Source organism: Peromyscus maniculatus, chromosome 1, assembly GCF_049852395.1.
Source record: "Peromyscus maniculatus bairdii isolate BWxNUB_F1_BW_parent chromosome 1, HU_Pman_BW_mat_3.1, whole genome shotgun sequence".
NCBI lineage: Eukaryota > Metazoa > Chordata > Mammalia > Rodentia > Cricetidae > Peromyscus > Peromyscus maniculatus.
Genome location: NC_134852.1, coordinates 148,844,044 through 148,871,892, shown reverse-complemented (window position 1 = coordinate 148,871,892; position 27,849 = coordinate 148,844,044). Strand labels below are relative to the sequence as shown.

At 47.8% G+C, this 27,849-nt stretch overlaps 1 protein-coding gene across 1 annotated transcript in view; it reads left to right on the top strand.

The window, feature by feature from the left end:
• Positions 1–27,849, top strand: part of Tcerg1l (transcription elongation regulator 1 like) — a 189,641-nt gene that overhangs the window by 27,640 nt on the left and 134,152 nt on the right. The window contains exon 4 of the mRNA XM_006987612.3: positions 9,692–9,889. Within this exon, the coding sequence (XP_006987674.2) occupies positions 9,692–9,889 (198 nt within the window). The remainder of the gene's footprint in view (positions 1–9,691; positions 9,890–27,849) is intronic.

Here is a 27,849-nt window from a genome sequence, read left to right as displayed (position 1 = left end):
TGTGAAATAACAATAAATTAGTACTCGTAAAGTGACAACGAAAGAGCTGAGTGAATTCCCCACCTTCCTGGGACTGCATAACTTGTCCTCCAGTGTCAGCATTGCTGGGGCTGTGAGAGCAGTGTGTGTGTGTGTGTGTGTGTGTGTGTGTGTGTGTGTGTGTGTGTGTGTGTGTGTTGATGCAGTGATTAGGCATACTAGTTTCTATTCAGTGGGCACTGTAGAGGGAGGATAGTCTGTAAAAGCAGGAGCCTGTGGGCCCTTTGAACTCAGGCCATCAGCTTCCTCACTAGACAGGTCCATCAAAGTTACAACTTTTAGCTTGTAGATTCTGGAAGGAGACCCATGTAAGATGATCTTGATGCCCTGAGGGAAGGGGCAGAATGGCAGGATTAGTCCTGGCTTTGGCCCTTCAGTGCTGAACTGGGAAATCAAGGGAGTGGCTGGTAGAGCTGCCATAGGAGGGTCAGGTTAGTTCTGGTCACAACCCCCTTGTCACTCTTTTCTGAAGGCATCCTTTCCTGCACCTGGATGCCAGGGATGCTCTGCCCATGCAGCTCTTGGAGATGTCCTACAGGGAGAGACTGGAGGAGGAAGCGGCTCTGGAATGGTTCTGCCTAAGGTGCTGCCTGGGATCCGAGAGGCTGCAGCTCCTCTTGGATCTGAGCTCTAGCTAGATATAGAGTACAGTGGACCCCAGGAAGGGTATAGAGGGCTTGGACTTGGTCCCTACCCACCCATATGGCTTTGGAGACCTATGTATGTTCAGTAGCACATTACCATTCCAGGTCACTTTCCTATCCCTTGGCTCCAGATTCTTGTTTAGTGTAATTTCTGGTGTGTAAATGTCAGTGATGAGCTAGTGAAGTGCTTCTTCTGGGTGTGCACGTTTTGAAAGGATACCCTACCTGGATAAGCCATTAGTTGGCAGTATCCACCACTGAAGGGCACTCTATAGCCTTGGTGTCTCATAGGGTGGAGAAACTGGGACGACAGGACACTGCCTAGCACAGAGTCCCCTTGAGACCACCCCATATTTGGAGGCTCCAACATGCACTCTCAGAAAATAGGAACACTGAGGATCTCAGTGGGCCAGGCAAGTCACCAAGGTGACCGTTTGAACCTCTAAACCAGGCAGGGCCGCCAAGGCCTCTGAAGTCCAAAATGACATCAACACCATCCCCGTGCCTCCCATGTTATTCCGCTGATGGGAGATTGCCAAGGAGTGTGGCCTCTCTCATTCTTGGAGGTCATTGTCTGTGATGGGGACATAGAGCCAGATGAGGAGAAGGCATGGTGGCCAAGGGTCATCCATCCTACCAGCCGTGGGTGTTCTATGCAAAGGACACTCTGAGCATCAGGGTGCATCTGCTCTGGGTGGGCAGGGAGGGGCAGGGAGTTCTTGGGAAAGCCAGCAAGATCTCCCCGGGCTTGTGCGATGAGCGCTGCCTGTGGAGCTCAGCAGATGGTCCGGCACAGCTTGCAGGTTTGCTTCCTTGGCACCTTCAGCACTTGTAACGAGACCAGGAGTTAGATGTCTCTTTCAGAAAACAACCCAGAACAAACAGCAAAACAAGCAAATATTGGCCGCATCGTTAAGCCACAGTTCAAACACAGGGAGACTGGGTATGTATCAGCTTGTCTCAGAGACCCACGAAACCTGTCGCTACTCTTCCATAGAAAACCCGGTTAAATCCTAACAGATTTCCTTATGCCTCAGAGCACAGGAAAGCAATGCTCTCACAGAATGGGGGAGGAAGAGGCTGTTGCTGGCTCCCCCGATGCCCTCTGTGAGTCCCATGGTCTCGGCAGCAAGCCCTCCCCCTCCCAACACACACACCAGACCCCGAGAGCCCAGAGCATGTGCTCCGTGCAGATGAAGTCACCATCCTCATCACTCAGTCGTTTCTGCAGAAATGATTACCAGTCAGTGGCGCAGCGCCTGAAGGATTTCCACCAGAGCTGAAACCATTTGCTAAGCAGACGTCGCTAACGAATGGTTGTTTATTTCTTTGAATGCTTTGCGCAGCAGAGAGGATGACAGCTGGTGCTCATCAGACTCTGCTCGGCAGAGATTCTCACCATTCTGCTGTTTACCCAACACTCTACAACTCTGACTCCTAAAATTTGCCCCAATATGGGTGTCCTCTCTGACAGATGTGGCAAGCCATAGTCAAGGCCCCATCTTCTATAAAATTTGGACGTTGAATATTTAATACCCTACTTACTCCATAGCCACTGGTAGTCATGAGAACATCTAAGGATGGGCCTTAGAACCCTTGATGCCAGTATTCTCCATTTCAGAGCATAAGGAAATATCAAGGGCTGAGGTCTTACCCATTGTAGAACATGCCCAGAGACAATGGGAAGGTCTGGCCAGCTACTCACCCCTTGTGGGACATCCCTGGTTTTATGCATTGCCAGTTTAGCTCACTAAGCCTGATGTTTGTGGCTCTGGAGCCCCTGCTTGCCCACTGTCCCTAGACCTCATAGACACCATTCTTCCCTTCTCTCTATTTTGTCCCAAGAAAGCAAATTTCAGCACAAAAGGTCCCAGGGTTGGGAGGCAGGTTCCCAAGGCAGCTTATCAGTTGCCCTGCAGGGTACATGCAGAACTCACTGCCTGCCTTTGCTTCTGAGGCCAGAGAGGTATTAGTAAGCCAGGGCGACTGGTGTATACAGGGCTAATACACAGGACTCCAGTGTGCATGGCCCCCATGGAGTCTGGGTAACTCAGAGTCTCAAAGATGACTATGAGGAGGGGGCACATTATAGAGCCCAGCTTTCCTCTGCCACAGCAGGGCCCTTAAAGATCTCCTCTGTGTGTATATCTGAGGACTGCCTTCAAAGAGAACATGCAAACAGCTCCTTCATCATTTGAGAGCAAGGATAAGGGGACTGGCCTTGACAGCTCCAGCAGCAGTGAGTGTTACCGGTGGTCAGGGTCCCGACAGATGTTTCCAGGGTGTTGGCTTCTTCATTAAATAACTAAAACTAAGGCTCACACAGATTTGCAAAAGAAGAGAGATGAATTTATTTGGAGAAAAAAATGATAGTTCAAATTACAGAAGGATGCCCTGTTAAGATTGACAGTGGGCCACATGAGTGAGAATACTCGAGAGCCCTGAGGTACAGCCTAGGGTCCTTGTTACAAATCTAAGGAGAAGGAAGGATTGGTTTCTAAGGGAAATTTTCTACTTTGATTGATAGATTGGGTTATTTAATCACGTATGTACATGCCCTTTCCCATAATGCATCTGATTTTAATCATATACACACCAATTATGCATATGCATAAGTTGATAAATAGGGGCTCTCTAAAAGGTTACTAGAGAGCACAGTTTTGCCTTACTGCACATGCACTCAAAACCAGTTCAGGCCAGATTAATCTGAAGCGTTTAACTAATTACTCTTTATCAATAAAAAATTGGGAGTCAGATATTGGGGTAAGAACCCGAATGATCAGAGAAGCTGCAGAGAAGCCACCAGTGACCTCCTACCTCTCCCGTTCCTTCCTCTGAAAGGGCCAAGATCCTCTCTAAGCCCCGACTGACCACTTCCTCAGTTCTCCAAAATCTCTGTGGTTAATTTTGGTCAGCTAGTGGCTAGCTCTGTCCTCTGATTCCAAACAAACTTGACTGTCAGAATGCAATCAAAATATCACACAAAATTAACCCTTCTGTTCTTTATACCTGGATACATTGGGAATACATGTGAACAGAAACTGTCTTAATTGTTACCAGGAGTGGGAAAACTTATACCTTTGTTCAAAGATGAGAATACGTGTAGCCTGTTGCAGGTGGGGGATGGAGGAGTTCTGAGGTTTCTAGGTGCTTTATTTGGAGACAGGTTGTGTGTACAGTACATACAATTGAAGGAAGATGGCTACCAGGTGCATTGTTAAAAGAGTGAAGGTGTGCATAAACCCCAAACCAAGTAGTGCCGGGATCCTAGGATCTACATGAACCCCTGTCCCTTCACCCCTTCCCATGCTGCCTTCAAGGAAGCACCTGGTTAATTACTGGTTTGCTTAGAACACTGACTTTTAGAAGTAATCCTTATGGGATGGCTTTGCTGGCTTATCACTTTGCTGGCTTAGCAGGTTTTTCTGGCTGTACCTATCTTATCTTACTATTTATTTACTCAACTAAGGGATTTTCTGAAGTCCTTTGGGAAAAGGAAGTGCCTGTCATTATTTATCAGTAGACACAGTTTATTGAGTGCTCGCTTGCTTATAGTCCAAACTCAGCTGAGAGGCAGATCTCAGGGGGAGCAGCTAGCATCCAGGTTCTCTTGGCCCCATGCATTTCCTGGCTGGTGTTCTCAAGCAGCAGGGACCCAGCAGCATTTATCTATTTGTATCCAGTGATGCCTCGTGCCTTGTGTCTATCCTATCATCTTTCAGTCTCATAGCTGTGTGCAGCTTGGCACAGAGATGCTCTGCAGTGACTGGGGGCTGGGAGATGAGATAGGAGAAGCCAACAGCAGCCTCCTTCCTTCTCACAGGCATTGTGAACTATGAACCTATTCGTCAAAGTGCTCCAGTATTGTGGGGGTAAATTCTGATGAGATTGAGAACTATGGCCGGGGGTGGGGGACCAGTAAAGGATCCCTCAGAGTGTGTATGTCTGAGAGACCTTCTAGATTAAGCCATAAGGGCTCTGATATATGCATGGATGAACTGCTGGGTGGGTTCACTGGAAAGTACTGGAAAGTACTGGAAAGTACTGGAAAGTAGTGAATGAGAGGAGGCAGGTTCTACTTGGAGGAGCTAGGGGCCAGTGTCTATGGTGGCTAGCCCTTGGCATGGGCCAGTTCTGTATGCCCTTCCTTCTGCATCATGTGATGTAAGCTATTCTGCTGTGCCCTCCCTGATGTGATGGACCAAACCCTCTGAAACTGTGAGCAAAAGAAATTTTCCTTCTTTATGCCATTGTGCCAGGCTCTGGGAGCACCTCAACCAGAGGAGATAAGAAGCAGCCCTCTCCCTCCTGAGGGACCTCCTGCTGGCTGTCATGATATGTGGCCTGTAGAGGAGGTTTGGTGACCACTGTAGGCCACTCAGTGTCTCTTTTATCTTTGGGGTCAAGGGCCACAGAGGCCTGGGGCTCAGCCAGTCTGAGGGACCCAGGACTTCTCTCTCTGTCACCTACCAACACTAGATACATTGTGTTGATTGTTAACTTTCTGTTACCACTGGTGTTAGATTTTGTTGAACACAGGGGGAAATGGTACAGTTTTGTGTGAGGCCAAATAAACTCAACGTATGTTTAAAAAAAAAAAAAACAAGCAAGCAAAAACAAAAAGAATCTTTTCAGTTTTTAAAGGGAAGATTAATGAATCATAGTTATTTTGCTTTTAAGTTGACAGATGATTTTTGGCAACAGAAATCACGTGGTGATTAAAAACGTTTTCATATTTTTAGCTGCAAAATGCTTTCACCTGCCCTAGCATCTGTTGCTTTTATAATGGTAACTTTATCTTCCATCAGTCAAGGTCACTTTCATTTTAAATAACAGAGCAAGTTTATTTCAGAAACTTCATCCGGTGGCACATGGCTGAGATCGTGAGCTCTGTCTTAGAGAGGGGAGGCATGAAGGCATCGTCCCCTGAGCATGGCGTCCATCAGCTTTGAGAGGTTCATGACTGTTGGGGGCTTGCTGGAGTATGTTTTAATAGCGGAAGTCTTTTAGTTGTCAGGCTACATTGTCAGCATTGGCGTGTGTGGTCAGGAATACTTCTTCATAGATGGAGGGGAAGGTATGGTTAGCAGGACCCTCTGCAGTCTGTCTCCTGTGGAAGGTCTGCAGCCGGGGGCACCCGGCTGATGGGAGGAGCTTCTGAATGGGGAACTCCTCCCATCAGAAGCTCAGCTAAGAGCGCTGTCTGGCTCCAGAAGAACCGAGAAAATGACAACTTTCTACCCTCTTTTCTCCTTCAGAATAATACATAGTCTAGGCTGGGGCTAAGCACAGCTGCAGACATGGGTCTTCCCCTTCCTGGGGCACCTGAACTTGGGTATCCAAGGTTTTATAGATCCTGATATAGGAGAGGGTGGAAGCAAAGGCTGGGAAGGGGAAGCTCGGGTCTGTGTGGGAAGACTTCGGGGTTCCCCCTCCTCTGCCCTGTGAAGGGCTGGTTCCTGGAACTCTCACTCTGGGCTCCACTCTGACAGGGCTGCAGGAAACTAGAGCGGAGGCACACACTTCTTGTCTGTATCTTAAGGCTCCTGCGGGACTGTGGTGTGGGGCTGAGTCAGGTGTCCTGGACAACTGGTTCCCTCAGGTTCCTGATTGGACATGACTTGGGTCTAGTAGGGATAAGAGGCAATGCTGTGGGGCAGAGAGCCAGGTCCTGTGGAAGGATGGTTCCCAGGAACTCCTGGCTGGGCAGGGCTTTGGTCTTGCAATGATGAGGGCCGTGTTGTGTAAGCCTGGAGGACTTTACATTCCTCTAGTCTCCTTCTCCAGCTCTACCATGCTTTCTAGTGCCATTTCTAGGGTCTCCTCCATTGGATCCTCCATGTCTCCCTGAGGCCCCCCTGCCTGACCAGCCCCCTGAACTTCTGACCTCTCTTCAGATCACTGAGCAGAGCACGTGTGTAATTACATTCTAGCTATATTTTCTGTAGCCATAGTGAAATGGGTATAAGTGGACCTTAGGGTGGAGGTGGGGTGGGGGCCGAGTAAGAAACATTAAAAAAAACTCTTGAAGTATATCAGAATATTCAAAAATGTTCTTGTTAGCTGACTTTACGTCCCAAATGTACTGACAGTGTTTTGGCCTCCAGCACTGTTTTATGATGACTGGAAGGTAACGTTATGTTGGCTCAGTTGTTTACACATGGCTACTTCTAACAGGGAAACCTATGATGGAGTGGGGAGGCCAATATGGTACACTTACGCAGTACTCCATTCTCTGGGTGTCCTGATTTATTGGATACTGGAAGCTATATGAGGGTGAGGCTGTTGATTCTGTAACTCATTACGATAAAAGCAAACACACAGGGGAATTGTGGCACATTCCCAAGTCATCAGATTGTGGACCAGGGAACTGCCGCCAGACAGAAGGGCAGAAGGGCAGAAAATGACCCTTGCTCTGTTTCACAAATTGTCCATGTTGTGTGTGCTTCTATCATAAGGCGGTGCACTCTTGATAGCACTGATTTCAAATGTGCGTATGACAATACTGGGAGTCTACTGCATGCAGAGCAGAAATGATCAGATCCAGGATACAGATGACATGGGACACAGGCAAGGCTGTGGACAGTCAGGATGCTTTCTCGCTGGGTGGGAAATGTAGCAGGAAGATGACCTGGAGGTTTCTTTAAGAGCCAAACACAGGCTGGAGAGGGGCCTCAGGGCACAAGGGACTTATCCCATGAGCTTAAGACCAGAGTTCTCTCCCTAGAATGCCTAGAAGCTGGACATGGAACCATGTGTCTGTAATCCCCGCACTCCTACAGTGTGATGGGAGATGGAGACAGGAGACTCTCTGGAAACTTCTGGGTTAGTGGTCTGCTGTCCACAATGGCAAATGAGAGACTCTGTCATAAACATGGTGGAAATGAAGGACTGATACCTGAGACTGTCTTCTGAACTCTACGTGTGTGCTATGTCACGTGCCTGCCTACGCTTACACACATGATTATGCACACATATCATACACACTTGCAAAAATTAAAAACAAATGAAAATAATTTCCCCATGCCACATGACCCATCAATTACACGGTGTTGTTTATCCAAAGGAATTGAAAACATGCCCATGAGAAAGTGCATGCCGATGCTCTTAGCAGCTTTGACCAGAATTGTCAAAACCTGGAAGCCACCAAGATGTCATCATTCAGTAAGCAAGTGGGAAATAAACTGTGGTACATCCTTATAATGAAATACCACTCAATGCTAAAAAGAAATGTGCTGTTGAGTCATAACAAAGACAGGAAACGGACTGCAAACAGATCGCTGAGTGGAAGAAAGCAGCTGGACAGGCTACAAATGATGCCCGCAATTACATGATGTTCTGTAAAAGGCCACACTGTGAAGCTCTGGGATCAGTGGTTGGGTGTATGTGGGGGGAACAGAAGGAGCAGGGTGGAGTAGCGGGGCTTTCCTGTAGTGAAGTGTGGGATGCTGTGTGGATACATCCTGTGTCTGTCAAAATTCACACGGTGTACACCAGGAAGGAGCCCATGGAAGGGAAGCTGGCCTTTAGTTAACAGTGTGTCAGTATGAGCTCATGGTTGGTGACATGCAGCACCCTGGGGAAGGTGGTAATGATGAGGGAACAGCCGTGGGCTGTGGGGGAGCTCCGTAGCGGCTGCCTAGTTGTTCTGTAAGTGTAATTTTAAAAGACGGCGTGTGTCCCTCTTAGGGAATTTGTAAATATGGAAAGACAGGGCGAGAAAATCAACCATGATTCTGCCACTTCGACACACTCACAGTCGAGACCTTCCTCATTTTTTTTTTTGTTTGTTTTCCTATGTATGCTTTTAAAAAACATCTGACTTCACAGTGTCCGGTACTTTTCTGGATGCCTTCAGATTTCTGTCTTCCTTATAGACATCTTCCCTAAGGTCCAGATTTAGCACTCTGTCTCTGGGTGTATCCAGAACTCAGCCCTCTCCCCTGATTGTTCACGTACAAAAGGCAACCAGGATGGGATCATGGCAGGAACTCTGAGCAGACCTCCCTGCCCACCATTCTGCAGCAAACCCCATCATCTATATACTGGTGTCTACCTGCCTAGCCCGAGGTCCTCAACCAACCCCGTTGCTCACCACTTCACATCCCAGCCCTGTCCACACTGCCCTACACTGCTCTGCTTCCCAGTTTCCTCAAAGCTCCCCATCCCATGGGGTAGCATCTGCCCCAGAACTCTTATCCTTGTTGGTACTTCTTCCCAGTGGCCAGCATGCCTCACTCTCCCATTCTAGAATAATTGTGCCCATGTGTCCTCATCTCAGTAAAGGTCATCCTGCTGAAAATTGAGACATACCCATCAGTTCTTCATCCCCCTTGACTTAAACCTATCGACCTATTTAATAAAACCAACAGATGAGTAGTGTGTCAATGATAACACTTCCTTTTGGAAAGTTCTCTTGAAAGCAGGCCTTCTTGACTGGTCATTGCTTAGCACCTTATCAAAGACAACTGATTGTATGGCCCTAAGGTAGATGCTTCAAAGTGAGTTTTCAGCCTGAATTACTTACTCTATAGCCTTGGTATCTTTCCTTGATCCTGTGTTTGGGGCATCTGGGAGAACCTAAGTGGGTGCTGATTTCTCCACAGGTGGGCAGCATCCTGAGCCCCAGTGCTTTGGGAACCTTCCCGCCCTGGTCTACCCCACCCCTTTCTGCAGAGCCTCCCTGCCTTGATTTTCTCAGTGTCCTCCCTCCACCATGCACAGTCCTCAATGGTCACTTCAAATGACTTACACATGTGTGTACCACAGTGACACTATTTCCCTTTATAGTTCACGTGTCCTGGGTCCTTCTTGGTGACTTCGGAAGTGTGGCACTCCAAGCATCACATAGTGAAGTATGTGTGCTGAGTGACAAGATTCCTTCTGGGGACAATGCTGACTGGTCCAGGATATCATTGAAGGGAGCAGTGAGACTCTTACATTTTGAGGGTACCGTTTTCTGAAATGGATGCATGTCACGAGAACTGACCCTGGTCTCTCTCCCACAGGTGGTTGCCATAACAGCCTTAAGCCAATCAGCAGTGGGCCCACCATCACCATCACTGCTGCCACTGCCGCTGCAGCTGCTGCCATGGTCTCCGTGAATGCCGAAGAACTCCGGGGCCTGTCCCCCTCCATCGTGCAGCCCTACCATTTCCTAACGTTGACCCCCATCAGAATCCCCCTCCGGACTGCCACCTTCTCAGGTAAGAACAGCACACCATCTGGAAGGGTCATAAATTGTTCCCAGAATCCATCTGGGGAAGCAGGGCCAGCTGGGCCCAGGAGCTTAGTGTCTTGGTCACTGTTCTCCATCTCTAGACACATGCTATGGATTGTTGGAGGTCAGATCCAGGAGGGGTATCCAGTTAAGGTTGTACGGGGTTTGTCTGATGTCAGACTACACAAATGCACATGGATTCCATGAAGCAAGGCTTGGCTGTGCCCATGTGGCTCTTTGGTATGTGCATGTGAAGAGCCAAGACCCCTTTACTTCTCATGTAGGTACTAAAGGACCCCAAGACCTTGGTCATTTCCTGTGTGCCACGTGTCAGAGAGTAAGGGTGGCTCACCCAAGAAGCATTAACTGCTCTAGCTAGTGATATACCAGGTCCCATTGCTGAGCTGTGCATGGCTCTCCATAGTCCTGTGTGGAATTGGAGATAGCTCCTCTGGACATGTGGAAAATCCTGCCCACAAGGCAGGGGAGGGGACAAGAGGTATATTGTCCCCTGAATCATTGGTACTCAGGGTGCTGGGCCTTTTTGAAGAATTGGAGAGGATGAGCTTGAGGCCTCTCAGTATCCCGAGGCACAGAACTTCGGAGGTGTGTGCTCATGATTTGTGGAATGGCTCCCAGACTGGCCCCACTACCTGCTGCTGTCCACATGATGTGCTTACTGCTCTCTGTGATGTATTTGTTGACTGGCATCAGTGTGCCCCATGTCCCTGTGCAGTGCTGGTTTCTTCAAACGTGATAGCAATGTCAACTTGGAATCTTCCATGCCTGAGTTTTGGTTGCTTTAGTGAGCTGGTCATGTACTGTGGTAGCGCTTGCACAGAAAGTCTGCAGGAGACAGATTGCTACGTGCTGAGCATCCCGCATCAACAAATCCAAAACCGGAAACTCTCAGAACTGATTAGGTGGGAAAATTCTGCTTTGGAAAACTTGGCTTATGCATGAAATTGTTAAAAAACATATAAAATAAGCTCAAGCCTATGTATATATTATAGAAAATGAATAAATTCATATTTAAACTTGATGTCTTTATGTATATGTAAATATTTCAAAATCTTTACATATTCCAAAACCAATAGAGTTTGTATCCCAAGCACTTTGGATAAAGGATGTTTAGCCATGTCATTAATTACTACATTCTCAGCAACAGGAAATATATCACTAGATGAGACACATGCACGTACATACACACATGCATGTATTGGCATATACAATGCACATACATGCACACACACACACATACAAGGCAAAGGTAAATAGCCCATGTTCCAATTTTTAGTGTGCCCTCAGTTACTGATTTTCTTTCTGGTGAAGTGAACGTGGTTCTTTTCAACTGGACCTCTGACCTCTGTGCTCTTCTACCAGCCTAATGGATTAGCCAGCCAGTAGCACACTGTGTTACCCAGAATGATATCTGCATTCCATTTCAGTGTGCTAGTGAGCTATCGTTTAGATATGATGGGAACAAGCCCTTGGGCAATCTGTGTTTGAAGCCCACATTCCTGCTGTGTGAAGCTGTGGACTAAAACCCCTCAATCCACTGACGCTTATGAAAATTTATCTTAGAACTAGACATTGTACTGCTGGCTGGCTTCCCTTGCCAGGTCTAATGAAATCCAAGAGTGTCCAAGACAGGGCTTCTTTGGGAGGTGTGGCCACCTGGTTGCATTGGACTGGGTCTCTTCTCTACTAGCTGGGCACAGAAGGTCATTGAGGGGTGTTGGGCATAGTTCTGGTGAAAAGCCATGTCCAGTGTCCCTTGAGCATCTAAAAGGAGCCGGAAGGGTGCACAGCTTGCCATTGTTCTGGTTAGTTTTATGTCAACTTGACAGATACTCAGGTCATTTTGGAAGAGGGAACCTCAATTGGGAACATGTCCCCACCAGATCGGCCTGTGGGCAGCCCTGCCATGCATCGTCTTGATTGATGATGAGTGTGGGAGGTTTCGTTCATTGTGGGCAGTGCCACATGTAGGCTGCTGCTCCTGGGTGCCATAAAAAAGCTGGCTGAGCAAGCCAGTCTGCAGCGCCCTTCCATGGTCTCTGCTTCAGTTCCTGCCCTTACTCCTTCAATGATGGGCTGTAACCTGGGAGTTGACAGCTAGAATAAACCTTTTCCTCTCCAGGTTACCTTTGGCCATGATGCTTTTATCATAGCAACAGAAACCCTATCTATGATACCCATCAAGCTGTAGGCCTGTCTCTAAGCCACTTTCAGGAGTGCATGGAAGGAGTGAAGGAACAGACTCTTCGGAGGACCAGTTTGCCTGGAAATTCCTGACACCACTGCAAATGAGGAGCCAGGCTAGGATCGGGAGGAAGGCAGAGACCTTAAGGGGCTTGGTGCGGGGTGAGTTGGAGGAGTCAGGCTTAGATGGACAGAGAAGGCAGGTCCGATGCAGCACATCCCTTATGTGAGCTTATCTGAAGCCTGTGGTCATTGGTATATCTACAGTGAGCAAACGGTTCGTAATGGAGGGCAATTCCCATTTCAGATGATGAGCCTGACTGTTGCTTGATGTAAAAAGCCAGATGCCTCAGAGGCTTCATACAGTTTGGGTTAATGAGGCTCAACTGAGGACAATTTTGCCTCTTAGGGATATCACACAACCACTGGAGATGAATTTTTGGTTATGTCAGCATGTGGGTAGAGGCTGGGTTCTGCAATCCTCATCTGCCCCAAGTCCTGTCTCCATATTAAACCTCCAGTTTAAATTAGAATACTACTTAATACACTGTGAGACCTTGTACTGGGGCAGCATGGATAAGCTTGACTGGGTAGGGAAGACAGTGGTTTTGTGTGTGTGTGTGTGTGTGTGTGTGTGTGTGTGTGTGTGTGTGTGTGTGTGTGTGTTCTGTTACCTGAAGCACCAGAGGAATGTATCTCCATGGAGAGCACTGAGCCAAAGGATTTACACTAAGTCTGCAGCTCTGGTGTGTGTGGAGTTCTCAACCCATACTCAAAGAGCCAGGGACCAGCTCCAAGCTCAGTTCTAATGGGGTCGTCTCCTTCAGTGTGTAATGTGCACAGCCAAAGCCTGCGGTTGCTCTCCACATTCCAGCTACCTGTGGAACTTGTTCCTTTTCTGGTCTGTGTGTCTGCCATCAGAAAGCTGTGTCTTTCTTTCCTGTACCCTTCCATATGAAGAATAGGATGTGGATCTGTGGACTCAGCAGCATCCCTGATCCAGCACTGTGCTGGGTCCTTATTGGGCTGGGAAGAGCTGCTTTGTCCATTTGTGGCATCTAGTGCTGTTGATTACCTACCTGTCCCTGATCCCACTTGGGGCGGAGGTCAGCCGGCTCATTTGGAGACGTGTCTGTGCTGCTGACAGTGCAGGCATGTAAGGCTGGTGGCTGGAGGAGCCACCTAAGAAAGGAGAACAGAGCAGGGACCCTCCTCCCATCTGCAAACAGGTTTTAACTCACTTCTCACTATCCCTCGGGGTTTCAGATTATAGAAGAAACCTATTCAGGGGAAGAGGTCTTGGGCATCACACCTATGGCTCAGTGTTAGGAGGGTAGGACAGAAGGAGAGGTAGAAGATGTGGACTGAAGAAGGCTTGCCTCCCTGGTGCTTCCAGAATGGGCTAGCCCTGGCCTGCAGTCACTGGACCACAGTTCTGCTCAGACCTTTGCTGGGACAAGTGAGCCAGGTACCTGATGCCCTTCCCATCAGATGAAGAATCCGAAATGGCTTTTCTCCTAAGAATGATAGAGTTTATTTTTAAAGGGTGGCCCACCCTTTCCAAGGCTCTCATGTGAGAAAGGTGAAATGGGAGCAGGGAGACACTGTCTCTAGTATTGCCAATTACGATCAGATACAAATATTAAAAAGCACCATCTGCCTCAGAGGCCGTTTGCCACCTGTTCTCTCGCTCCTACAACTATTTATTGGTTTAAATTTAGCATGCTGTCTTGCCACAGAACAGCTGGGCAGTGACGATATTCTTTGTCTCCCAGTGACTTGCCAGCCAAGCCACATACCAAGTCCAAGGCATCTCGGGGCATCAGTGTTGCCCATGGCCTTTCAAATGCCGGCAGCTCTCTCATTATGGAAGTCCACAGCTGCTAGGCTACCTCTGACAACAGAGAACCAACCGCTTGGGGGTAGAGTTGTCCCCTCTTTTATTTTATTTTTTTTAAGTACACAAATTATTCCTTCCTCTACTATAATAAAAAAATGCCATAATACACATTACAGTTTTAGATATTTCCAGAGATAAAAATTCAGAAACCTTGTAGCAATGTAGTTACTGATATCCCCAAACACCTGGAGGTCGCCCTGCCTAGAGGGGATCATGATTGAATATAAACAAGCAAGCAGAAGGCTCTATGTATTTATTATCTCTGATAGGGAGCTCTGTAAGAATGCCCTGAGCATGCATTCCTATACTAAGCAGTGGGTGAGGGGCAAACCTGCCTCTGTGGGGAATCCTGTTGCTGGGATCTCAAAGTGAGGGCTACTCAAGCATTGAGTCCTTCCTGCCACATTGCCTGCCTTGGACCATTATCCCCCAGCACCTCCCATTCCTACTACCTTCCCCAGGAATGCACACACTTTGGGGTCTACATTTGCTGTCTCCACCGTGATCTCCTGCCCACTCTATCTGGAAACTGGAAATATATCCTCACCCTAAAGGAGCGTAGTGCTAGAGACACCTGCCTTCCTTAAAGGGGGCTGGCAGGACACAGCCATGGATCTCTATCCACCTGTCCCCTCCCACTGCAGAGGTAAGGAACTCTTGCAGTCTTTCCTTTTGCAGCTTGTGAAATGCCTTCCCTGCTTGCAAACCTGTCATCCCTGGGAAGGCGCGCGATGCCTTGTGGGGCTCTGCTGCATTTAACAGAAACAAGCCATGTTTATAGATTCTTCTGTGACTGTTTTTGTATGCAGTCCTCAGTGTGCCTCTCAGGCCCATGCTTTCAGACCACCTGCTGACAAAGGTTGTGGAGATGTTCCATGTTTGGGACTTGGGGACGTAGTGGGGGGCACTTCTGGAAATACAGAACACTCCCACCTTGCTTTCCCAGAAGTGCTTTCCTTCTCTGCCTCTCACCCAGCTCTGCTGGTACCCTTCCCAAGGGCCTTCCCAGCTCTCTAGAGATGGCCCATCCACCTTCAGTGTTCCCACAGCCTCATTCCAGACAGTGACTCCTCCAGCATGACGTCCTGCATCTCCATGGGTTCCTGTGCTTTCCATAACAGATCTCAATATGTTGTGTGTGTTATACAGAAGGCGGTGCCCTATATCTCCCCTAGTCTTCCACTAAGTAAACTGATCACAGGGTGCCTCAGAGCAGTAATGATCCTATATGCCCAGCCTTTGGCTCAATAGCTCAGGCTGGACCCCTACTCCCAATCTTAGAGTACTCTCCCTGTGGCCAGCTTGGGATGTTGCCCTCTCTTATACTGTTCCTCATTACCTGGGCCCTCAAGCACAGCAAACCGCTGTCTGCCTCAGGGCCCTTGCACTGGCCATTCTCCATGTGAAGGCTCTTCTGTCAGGCTCCCAGTGACACCTATGGCTGCGACAGTGGTGGTCAGGCAGGTGGCCTGAGGTCCCCATTCTGCAGTACGCTCTGGGATAAATGCCTTTGCATTGTTGTGTGCTGACTTTGGGGGCATTTATTATGGCCTGGAATGATCTTTGGTGTTTATATTTTGCTGTTTTTTTTCTCCCTCTCTTGGAATGTCAGCTTTACCCATGTCACTTTCCACTAGGTAGAGCCAAGCTTTGAAGAGCTGTCAGTAGCTCTCTACTGAACTGACATAGTTGAGGCCTATCACTGCCTAGCAGCTGGTGTAGACACTGGGTCTGCAGCAGAGGGAGCCTGGGTGAGGGCCAGCATTGCTCTCTACTTCCTGTAGGATAGTGATGAGGGATACCCTCCTCTGCAGATGTCTATTCCCACTTGGAATGCTCCTGTAATGAGAGATGTTAGAGGCAGGGGCACCGGCTTTGAGATGTGGTCGTCCTGGGCATGATAGGGGCCAAGCTCTCACAAACAGATGGGTTCAGTGACAGCTCTGATCAGGTCAAGAGAAGAGCAAGACTGCTCAGTGAGGGCCTTCTAAGCAAGGCATGCCCCCTCTCTTCTTCTTATGGGTTCTGAATTTCTAGAATCCAAAATGTTCAACTGAAAGATTCAAGGGCCCAAGCAGCCCAGTAAAGACTCATCCCTAAGACCTGTGCCCATGGAAGGTAGGGTAGCCAACACTCAGCTGCCTTTCAAGGATCTCTGGAGCCTTTCTATGGTATCCAATGTCCCACACCAACTGTAATTGACACCCAATGTCAAGAACCACTGTGCCAGCCTGATGGTCAGGCTGACCTAATGAAGGAACACTGGCCTTGGAGGAAGCTAATGCATGCTATGAAGTGTCAAAGCTTCCTGGAACCTGTTGATGGGGCCACCTGCAGGGAAAGGTGGTAGTCACCCTGATGAGACCTTTGGTGGATTCTGTAAAAAGGACTTTCTTTTGTGGCCACACAGATAGTCTTCCTTTATGCATTCCAAATATTTCTACTTCAGTCTCTAAGGGAGACTGATGTACTCGGGATTTGAGTTTAAATAAAATTTGAAATATCAGATGAACTACTTTTCATTTTGTTGTGTGCAGTTCTGGCATTTAATATATCTGCAGTACTGTGTGACCATCCATCCACCTTGTCCCAGCACCGTTTCCTCACCTGAAAGGAAAACTTGTCCATACCCAGTTTGTTCCTGCTCAGAGGCAACCATGGATGTTTCTATGCCCTTGCCTCTGCTGGAAGTGTCTTATCATGGGGCCACAATGTGCCAGACTGCCTGTATTCAGTGTGTCCAGGCATCCAAGAATGTTACTTATTTTGTTTGGAAGAATTTTGGTACCAAGGATTTGCTTCTTAAAGTCGGAAGCCTTTTGTCAATTTACTTGAAGTTTTGAATTTGTTGAAAATTCTTAATAATGACATGGTGTTTACTACCAACTCAGATGTCAAGTTTTATGTACTTTGCTGAGTCAGTTTCCAGAAATGTCTTCTTCCTGTGGCACTTTTTGCAGGTCAGTTAGGAGGTTATTCCTGGGATCCTCCTACTTTGAATGTCTAGCTGTGCTGGGTAGATGTTCTCCAAAAGGCAGGCCTTACTTCACATCAGGATTCAACCCTACCTTCTTCACCCAGGGCTGTTCAGGACACCTCAGTCTTCTGTCTAACAGGTGCCCATCTCCATTGGGCTCCTCCCATCACCTGTTCCAGGATGCTGATGAAGGCCTGTACTTCCTGCTTCTTTTTTTTTCTTTTATTCTTTTCTTATTCATTATATTCTGACCACAGTTTCCCCACCTTCCACTCTTCCCAATTCCTCCTTACCTCTCTCCTCAAGATCTACTCTCCCTCTATTTCCCTTAAAAAAGCAGGCCTCCCAGGGATATCCACCAAACATGGCCTAACAAGTTACAGTAAGGCTAGACACAAACCCTCATATCAAGGCTTGACAAGGCAACCCAGTAGGAGGACAAGGGTCCCAAGTGAAGGCAAAAGAGTCAGAGACACCTCCACCCCCACTGTTGGAGTCCCACAAGAGCACCAAGCCACACAGCTGTAAGGTATTTGCAGAGGGTATAGCTCAGACCCATACAGGGTCCATGACTGTCATTTCAGTCTCTGGGAGCCCCTAGGAGCCTTACTTAGCTGATTGTGTGGGGTATGTTCTCCTGGTATCCTCTACCCCTCTAGCTCCTACAATCCTTCCTCCCCCTTTTCTGAGGGGTTCCCCTGACTCTGCCTAGTGTTTGGCTGTGGGTCTCTGTATCCTCTTCTATTCATTGCTGGTTGAGCCTCTCTGATGACACTTGGGCTAGGCACTGATCTATGAGTATAGCAGAATATCATTAGCAATCATTTCATTGACTTTCTTTTCCCAGTTGTATTTGGTTTTATCCTGGGTCTCTGAGCTGTCCTGTCTCTGGTTCCTGGGTATCCAGGCAGTGTCAGACACGGGCTCCCTCTCATGGTGTTGGCCTCAAGTTGGACCAGTCATTGGTTGGCCACTACCAGAAGTTCTGTACCATTACCCCAGCACATCTTGTAGGCAGGACGGATTGTAGGTTGAAGGTTTGTGGCTGGGTTATTATTGTCCCAGTCCCACTGCTAGGAGCTTTGCCTGGTTATAGAAAATGGCCAGCTTGGGCTCTGTTCCCCACACTGCTAGGAGACTTTGCTAGAGTCACTCTTGTAGATTCCAAGGAGTTTCCATCGCACCAGGTTTCTACATCTCCCCCAAATGCCCCCCACTTCTAGTTGTCTCTGCCAATACTCTCTCCCTCTGTCACTCCCACCCCTGCCCGATCCCTCCTGCTCCCACCCCCACCTCCCCCCAGTACATTCACAAACCTATTCAGTTCCTGTGGATATCGCTCTATATGCTGTGAATGTGTGTGTTCTGATTGGTTAATAAATAAAGTACTGATTGGCCAGTAGCCAGGCAGGAAGTATACTATAGGCGGGATAAACAGAGAGGAGGATTCTGGGAAGTGGAAGGCTGAGTCAGGAGATGCTGCCAGCCGCCACCACCATGAGAAGTAAGATGTAAAGTACCGGTAAGCTATGAGCCATGTGGCAAGGCATGGATTTATAGAAATGGGTTAATTTAAGGTATAAGACCTAGATAGCAAGAAGCCTGCCATGGCCATACAGTTTATAACTAATATAAGACTCTGTGTGTTTACTTGGGTCTGAGCAGCTGCACTACTTTATTTCACCTTCCCAGGGAGATCCATGCATCCCCCCTTGAGCCCTCCTTGTAATTTAGCTCCCTGGTCTGTGGATTGTAACATGATTATTCTTCACTTAACAGCTAATGTCTACTTACAAGTGAGCACATACCATGTTTGTCTTTCTGGGTCTGTGTTACCTCGCTCAGGATGATCTTTTCTAGTTCCATCTACTTGCCTGCAAATTTCATGATGTCATTGTTTTTAATAGCTAAGTAATACTCCATTATGCAAATGTAACACATTTTTTTTTATCCCTTATTTGGTTGTGGGACATCTAGATTGCTTCCAGTTTCTGGTTATTATGAATAAAGCTGCAATGAACATGTTTGAACAAGTGTCCTTGTGGTAGGATGGAGCATCTTTTTGGTATATACTCAAGAGTGGTATAGCTGGGTCTTGAGGTGGATCAATTCCCAAGTTTCTGAGGAACCACTATTTGATTTCCATAGTGGCTGTACAAGTTTGCACTCCCACCAGCAATGAAAGAGTGTTCCCCTTGCTCCGCATCCTCACCAGCATGAGCTGTCACTTGCATAATCTCTGATGCTTAGCACAGACTCACAAAAATCAAAGGTTCTGCCTTATGTTTTATTGTATGTATTTAAACTATGTGATGTGTTATAAGGTATATAGGAGCTGGATTTCTCTGGAGTAACTTGAAACATAAGTGGAAACTGATCAGAAAGAGTGGGAAATGGAATGTATTCAAAAGTTTGCAGCTTCCTTCAAACAAAGTGACCAGGTCGGGACTCAGGCTGCTCAGCTAGCAGAGCTCCACATTTCATTTGTTTAGTTCTAAGAACTTGGGGTGGCTCAGTAAGGACAGAGTGCCACCTTGACACCTGTGGCCCTGAGCTCAGAGAATAAGGTCCTAGGGCTCACAGGTCTCCCTGCCCTCCATGCTGCTGTCATTAGGGGTGGTGACAGGGATCTGGATTAGCCTCTCACCTGCCCGTAGTTTTGAGTTTTGACCTTTCTCTCTGCCTCTCTCCAGCTCAAGCCCAAACCTGGCTCTGATTCAAGGAACAGCCAGGAATACATGTAGAGTGTCAGACTAACTTTGGGGACAGCTTAGGTCACCTGCCCTGTCACAGCTATGACAGGTTGCTGGTGAGGACGGCCTCCAGGTCAGCAGTTGGCACACCATCAGCATCTTTCTGGCTGCTGATTCCTTTTCTTTCTGTCACTGTTTCCCGGGGTGTTGATGTGGTAAGTCCTCATTTGGACACAGTGGGAAGAGTGAAGAAGCACAGATCAAAAAATTAAAATGGCCTCAACTCCATTCAGCTTAGGTGAGTTCAGGTGTCCCCTCCAGCACAGGCCGCACGTGAGTCAGGGGTAGGGTGTGTTCTGCTCAGACACTGCCTTTGCATTTCATCTTTGTAATGGCTTCTTGTCAGCTTCACAGGATCTGGGCTCTCCTAGAGACAAGCCCCTCACCACACCTTGAGGAATTATTAAGCCTCTGGCCACACTGTCTGTCTGTGAGGGATTATGTTGATTAGGTTAATTGAGACAGGTGGTATTTAGGTCCTCTGCTTCCTGATTGCGGTTTTAATGTGACCAGCTGCTTCAAACCCCAATGCCTTGACTTCCCTCTCAAGATGGATTGTGTCTTAACCTGTGAGTAGAAATAAACCCTTTCTCCCTTGAGTTGCTTTGTCAGGGTATTTTATCACAACCACGGGAAAACAAACTAAGATAGTCCCTTTAAAATGATGGTCTATAGACTTCAACAATAAGCCCACACTGTCAGTCTCCACCGTCGTCCTCCTGGATGTCTATAGGATCAGGTGGCACACAGGAGCGGGTGGGCTCTGGTGGGATGTCTCAGCTTTGCCCATCCCTCATCAGCTCCATTATCAATCACATGGCCAATGTCCTTATATTTCTGTTGCTGTGATAAAACACCATGGCCACGTGTCTTAGTCAGTGATCTATTGCTGTGAAGAGGCACCATGGCCATGGCAACTTTTTTAAAGGCAAACATTTAGTTGGGGTGGCTTGCAGTTTCAGTGGTTTAGTCCATTATCATTATGGCAGGAAGTGTGGCAGCGCACAGGCAGACATGATGCTGGAGAGGTAGCTGAGAGTTCTATATCTGGATCAGCAGGCAGCAGGAAGAGAGAGAGAGAGCCACTGGGCCTGGCTTGAACATTTGAAACCCCAAAGCCCACCCCCAGTGACACTCTTCCTCCAACAAACCACACCTACTCCAACAAGGTCAAGCCTTCGAATCCCTGTCAAGTAGTACCACTTCCTAATGATGAAGCATTGACGCCTATGAGCCTATGGGAACCATTCTTATTCAAACCACCACAGCGTGGCAAGTTATAGAAAGAAAGGTTTGTTTGGGCTTATGGTTTTGGAAGGGCAAGTGTTCATCACCATCATGGCATGGTGGCATGACAGCAGGTGACAGGAACAGTAGTTAAAGCTGCATCTCCACCAGAAAATAGGAGACAGAGAGAATTAACTCTAAATGGTGTGAGTTGGGTTTTTTGTTTTTGTCTTTTTTTTTGAAACCTCTAAACCTATCCTCAGAGAACAAGGCCACACTTCCTAATCCTCCCTAAATAGCCACCCAGTGGGGACCAAGTATTCAAATGTCTGAGACTGTGGGGAACATCTCATTTAAGCCACCACAGTCCTGTTGCTTTCCTAGAGACATAACCATGTGACCCTGGAGTGTGTTCCCTGTCTCCGGATGCATGGTGGGTGTGGAATGTCTGTATAAGCAGAGCCATCTTGTGCAGGAGGCTTCTGTTTGACTTATGCTCTGAGAAAGCACCATGCATGGCTTTCTGTCCCCAGGTTCTTACTTGCCACTGTGAGTGCTTTTGCTTCCTGTGATGGTTTGAGAAAGAGGGGCCGGGATTTGAGGCTCTGGGTCCACAAGCTGCCCATGTGCAGAGCCAGTGTGTGCACGCAGTCATGCAGGTGCAGCTCTGAGCCAAGTTGAGCCAGGGGAGGCAGCAGGATGGAACCATTTTCTGCTTCAACCGGGGCCCTGCACCATATGGCCGACTGTACAGCAATGAGGAAAATGTCTGAGGCTTTCTCAGCAAGAACGGAGATTGTGACAATCACCAAAAGAAAGAATACAATTCCACTGCCAGGACCTGGTGTGCTTGTGTCGATGGAAGGGGTGGTCATCCTTAGGAGGCTGTATGCAACACCGAGGACATGAGGGGAAGCTGTCCTTTGGGGTCTGGAAAGATCATATGCTGGTGAAAGCTTCTATGCCTTTCCAGATCCCCTGCCTTCCTCTGTTCCTTCCTCCAGTTGAGTTGTGTTTGCTAATGGGGCAGAACAGTGGATTCACATCTGTTTAAGATAATGGGCTTTTCTGCAGAAAAATACAGAGAAAAATCTGACTCTTCTTTGATAAGTAATTTCCTTTCCTGTCTGCTCAGTAAGTCAGTCAGCCACTTACCACTTAGGAGCCCTTGCTGCAGAAGTCTGGACAATCTGAAGTGAGTGCAGGGAGACCACCTCTTCCTAGGACACAGTAGCTATCAGTGGACTAGGCCACTAGCCCTGATCCTCCCTCAGAATAGTTCCCTCAAGAGCTGGTCTGGGGTGTGATTAGGACCTCAGAACAAACAAAGCCTCTACAGGGTAGTAGGCTCAGTCCTGCTGGGAATTTGGGCAAGTCTTAATGTCTGTTGAAATGGCCTCACTCTGCGATCCAGGGGGATTCACTCTTTTCTCTCCTGTGTGTATGATAAGGGCAGCTTCTGTGCCTCTGCAATGCATCTAGGTCAAAACTCCTTCCCAGACAGACATCAAAGGTGGGCAGGGTGGTCCTAGGAAGAGAGTATTAGCTTGTATTGGTTCTGTGAGAACTTTGCGATACATTGCCAGGTCATATGAAGCCATTTGGGTGTGAATTTATTAGTTCTTGGGCAGTCACTTGAGCAGGGAGGTACCATAGTGACTATGCAGATGGGAGAGAGATGCCAAAGGCTGGGACCAAGCAGATGGTGGAAGGTGCTGTGGAGAAGTTGGATTTGGACCAACCTCATTTAAAGGTACAGGCAGCAGGCTTGTTAGCGGAATGTTTGGGTGTGAGAGCAGTGTGGAGTCAACAGTGATTGCCAAGGTGTCACTCTGAGCAGGAAGAAGGCATTGATTCCTGGGCAATCTGGTCTCTGCTCATATGGAGCAGAGTGGCTTCTCTGTCCCTGATTCTTCTTGTGAGTGCCAACTTCCTCTCCCTTCCTTAAACAAGATTCCTCTAAGTAAGATGTGCATACTTGCCAATCAAAGACTCTCTCCTAATTTCTTTTGAACTCAGTTCTGGCAAATTTTGAACTTCCTACAACCTTGAAGCTGCTCCTGTCAAGGTCACCCACATCTTGTGTTTTCCTGTTTCTGAAGGGCACATTTCCTGTGTTGCTAATATGGACCCTTTGTCAGCATCTGACAGCGTTCATCACTTTCTTCATCGTGTGTGTGTGTGTGTGTGTGTGTGTGTGTGTGTGTGTGTGTGTGTGTGTGTCTACTCTCTACAACATAGCTGCATATGTGAACCTGACTGTAGACAGGTAATTAAGGTATAAGTCACACACCTTACAACTCACCCATTTACAGCATTCAATGAGTAATTGATTCTAAAGCCAGGGTCAGGTATCTATCACTACAAACAGCATCAGAAAGTCCATGCCATCATCCCCTTCCCCACACCATGCCTGGTCAGGTCAACCCCACTTTGCTGTATGTTGTATTCCGTGCCCTGGGCTGCTCCCTCTCTTCTCTCTATATGAGCTGAGCAGACTCAGTCCTGGTGTCCCCTTTCCCAGTCCACACAACTACCACAACTCAACTGTCAAAACTACCCCGTCTCACAGCTTCAGTCACTGCCCCACAAATTCTGCTTGGCCTGACCACTCCTCTGACTCCAGACTCACATGCCAAGATGTCTGTGTGACATTGCCACTGGCATAGTTAATGTCCACATTGCATCAAATGGATCCCAAACTGCATTCAAACGTCTTTATCATTTTATTGAGTAAGCTATAATTTTTATTGTACTCATTTTTCTCAGGTGACATCTGGGGAAAAGGGATAACAGAAAGGGGCTCTCTGGAATGGAGAATGGAGATGATCAAGCTTTCCAGAGTGGCTGTGGGGCAGGGCAGGGTACAGGTTCCTGGAAGCTCGTGCCAAGACTCTAATAGAAGCCTGCTTGAAACAGGGAGGAGCCTGTGGTGTCCACAATGTTAGCTCTGTACTGTGGATCTGGTGTGGCTGCTATTAACCATCAGCATACAATCACCAAGTTTATGGAAGATTGACGTGAACTTGCAAACATGTCCAAGACAAGCAACCAGCTGAAAAGTAGCCAAGGGTATGAACAGACATTTCTTTAAAGAGATGTTTCAATGTCAGGTGGGAACAGAAGAAATACTCAGCATCACTAGCCACCAGAAAAGTGCCAACGAACACAATAGTAAGACACCGAATAGGGACTTCTTGCTCGGGCCTCTTGTAGGGTTAAATCTGTCCCTCTACAACTCATCTAGCCTTGCTTCCCCCGACCTGATGAAAATGCCCCACGGTCCTCCCCTTTCGCCCCATGCTCACAGCTCTCCGTTCCTTGTTTTCAGCTCTGTATCAGGACTGTTTAACTACCAGCTGACTGGAATCCATCACACCAGTCACTTGGGAAGGGAAGTCCTGGGTACCAGGCTGAAGGTCTCTACAGGGGATTGGTGTCCGTGTGGTATGGCTGGTGGTTGTCTGGGGAGCATGTGCTGACGGCTCTGCTGAGCTTTCCATGCCTGCCATGGATGGCAATATGGACAGGTGGTGTGAGATGCTCTAATGGGCATCAGGGCACCGAGGAAGGAAGGAGCTCGTGAGATAACCGGGCACTTAGGAAACTGAAACTGCTTTCAACCTCTTGGGTTTTATTTTTTTAATTTATTATTTTAAGCCTATTAACAAGCTATAATGTTGGCTGTTATTCCCCAAAATAATTAATCATAGACAAACTCAGAATTCCAAAGAGGTTAGGCCAGGCAACCCCACCTAATGGATTAAATACTGTAATTAATATCGCTCCGGTGCCTCCTCTCCTTGGACTCTTTAATTACATTCTGCAGACTATTTTCCAGCCTGTGGCAGAGTCACGGTTCCTGCACCCCAGGCTGGTGGCAGCCATACCAATGAGCCCCTCCCAGGGGAGCTCAGGCCTGGCAGGCTTCCATCAGCTCAGATCCATCGCCAAGAAGACCGTGAGTCCTTTGACAGAAGGATTAGTTCCTGTTGGGTGTAACTGACACTGATGATCCCACGGTGTGGCTTGTGTCTGCAGTGAGAGCTTCCCAAGCTTGTCCTAGAAACACTGTCACAGCCCCACAGTGTTATCTCCTTCCTTATGTTCTGTCCCCGACCTGGGTTCTTCTCTGCACTCGACTCTTCCTGTTATCATATTCCTACTCTCCAGAGTGTCGAGGGCGGGATGATATTGGGCCACTCTGAGCAACAGATGCAGAGCAAGCTGGATTCCTTGCAGGAAGAGACGTTAAGGTCACCAAGCTATCACCAAGCTCCTCTGTAGGCCGGAGCACCTTGGTCATTTGCTTAAACAAGCACTTTGTCACCTCCCTACTACGCTGTAACCTCAATGACAACAGTATTTGGAAGCCTCTTCAGCCAGCCACTTAATCTGACCTTACCTAGGTCTTAACCTCTGTAAGAGTGTGTTCATCGTGCTCTGACACGTCTGAGATCACAGCCTGGCCGTGGCCAGTGGGGACTGCAGAATAATGGGGAAGCTTCCTGAGCTTCCTGTAGCTGTTCTTCCCAGAGCACCTGAAATCTAACCACCTTTCCGTACTACAGGGAGCAGAGCCCCACACTCCCATCCATCACACATGACCACTCACCTGGGTTCCCACATTGCAGGGAAACTTCTGTCTCTCTGTGTGTTTGTCTCTCTCTCTCTCTTTCTCCCTCCCTGCCTCTCTCCTTCCCTCTCAAATGCCTGAAGCCCCTGAGGCCTGAGCCTTTGACAAGGCAGAATGCACGCAGTTCTTCCCCTGGAACTTTCTTGGCTTTTCATATTTATCTTAATCACATGAACCACACTCATGGGGCTGAAGACCGAGGGTCTCCTGCCTCAAGGAGTCCCTGAGGCCCTCCTCTCTTAGCTGGTACTTTTACTTTATCCTTTACATACTAACTAGAGTGTTGAGATCTTTGAGAATTAGTTTGTCACCTTTGAACACTCGCCCTTGGCACTCAGTGAGAGATGAAGTTCATATTGACTATTGCCATATAAGGGAGTGATCTCCTTCTAGGTACCAAGGCATCCAAAGCAGAATAATCCATAGTAGCCAGTTCCGTGACTCATGCTTCGTGGGTCAAATGAAGTTCTCTGGGGCATGGGTGTTCTCCTGCTGATACCAGTCACCAGCTTCTGGGTTTGGTTCACATTAGACTCAACAAAAGGCAAACCTACATGTGAGTCTGAGATGTGCCTCTCTTAGAATCACAGCAGTCATCGGCTTAGACCTCTGTGGGGCTGTGCTTGAGGGCTTCTTAGTCATCACTGCCTTTAGCTGAAGGGCCTGCTAGACTCCAGGTTCAATTTTTATTTTTACAAGGTCTTGTACCTGGCCTTTGGTTCAGACCTCATTCCATTTTGAGAATCACTCATCAATAGAGGATCCTGTAGCTTGGGTATATTTGAGCCTGTCTCCCAAAGGTGCCATGCGAGAGATGTGGCCCTCAGAGTGGCAGACTGAGAGGTGATGGAACCCTTAGAAGTTGGAACCTAGTGCAAAGTAGCTAGGTTGATGGGGGACCGCCCTTGGAAGGCACTGGTGCTGTTCTCGTTAGTTCTCATGGGAGGGCAGTTGGAACAAAAAACAAACAAACAAACAAAAAAGAGAGAGAAAGAAACACAAAACAAGACAGGCCCTTTTCTTTCTGATCTCCTGTCCCTCTCTCAGTAGGATCTTCCACTTCCTCACATTCTTACCATCTTGCTTTTCACCATGATGTGATTGATGTAGCCGGGGACCTCTACCTGAGCCTATACAATGCTCTAGTACTTAGGGTACTATGAAGTACCCAGCCTTGGGCATTTTGTTACAAAAGTGGGAAATGTACTAAGACAAGAAGATGGGGAACAAAAACCAATTTTTCCCCCTAATTCAGCAAGGCTTAGTCCCTCTACATTTGACCAGCAAAGTGAGCCGTCCTTTGCTTGGTTTATCGACTTACATCTTACTGTAGGCAATCTACAGAAGCCAGCTGACATCCTCAAGAGGTCCTGGAAGCCACCTTCACAAGTCTTCAGAGTCATCACGCTGGGTCCTCCAACAGTAGCTTGGCTGACTGTTTTGAGGCCACCTCCCATGGAGCTCTTCTGCTTCTGAAATTTCCTTTCTCACGTTTAGGTTTGCCAGAAGTTTCCTCAGATTCTCTAGTATTCATTTCCTACTGAGTCCTGAGGGAAAGTTTTTTAGTAACGTTTTATGTTCAGCTTGAACTGCAGTTCTTTTCTGTATTTGTTTCTGAGCCAGGCCCCCACAGTTGCACAATCAATACCCCCAAAACACAGTGGCTTAAAACAACCTCCGTGGCTTACCTTTCTGGTCCCACATACTGGGAATGGGCTCCTCAGGGCACTTTGCTTGCTGGCTGCATGCTGTGATGCCTCTCTCTCAGCTGTGATGTTTTGCCTGTAGGCTGAAGGACCCAGGACGGTGTCACTGACCAGCCTGAATGGTCATGTGCCTCTCATCTCCAAGGCCACATTTCTCATATGGAGGTTGAGATATTAGCTAAGATAGCATGATAGGGTTGAGAATAATGGTGACCAAGGTGGAATGGCAGGCTTTTGTTGATTAGCCATGGTGAGCTGAAGTTTGGTAATTTTTCCATTGGTCCTGGGTACAGTTGTGAAAGATAGTTTTTCTTCTTTCATGAGAATATCCTGATCTAGTGGCTTGCTATTTAACAGGTGGTCAAGTTGGCCTGGGAGGTGAGCAGATGACTCAAACAGTGTTTCTGTTTGGAATTGTGGTTAAGTCTGACGGGCTTTCAGGTAGTTCAGCGGAAAAGACACAGGGCACCTCCAGTGGGCAACGGGCCATGTCAACCTGCCACAGTCTTCAGGGAACCATGTTTTAAATGACCAACATGTCC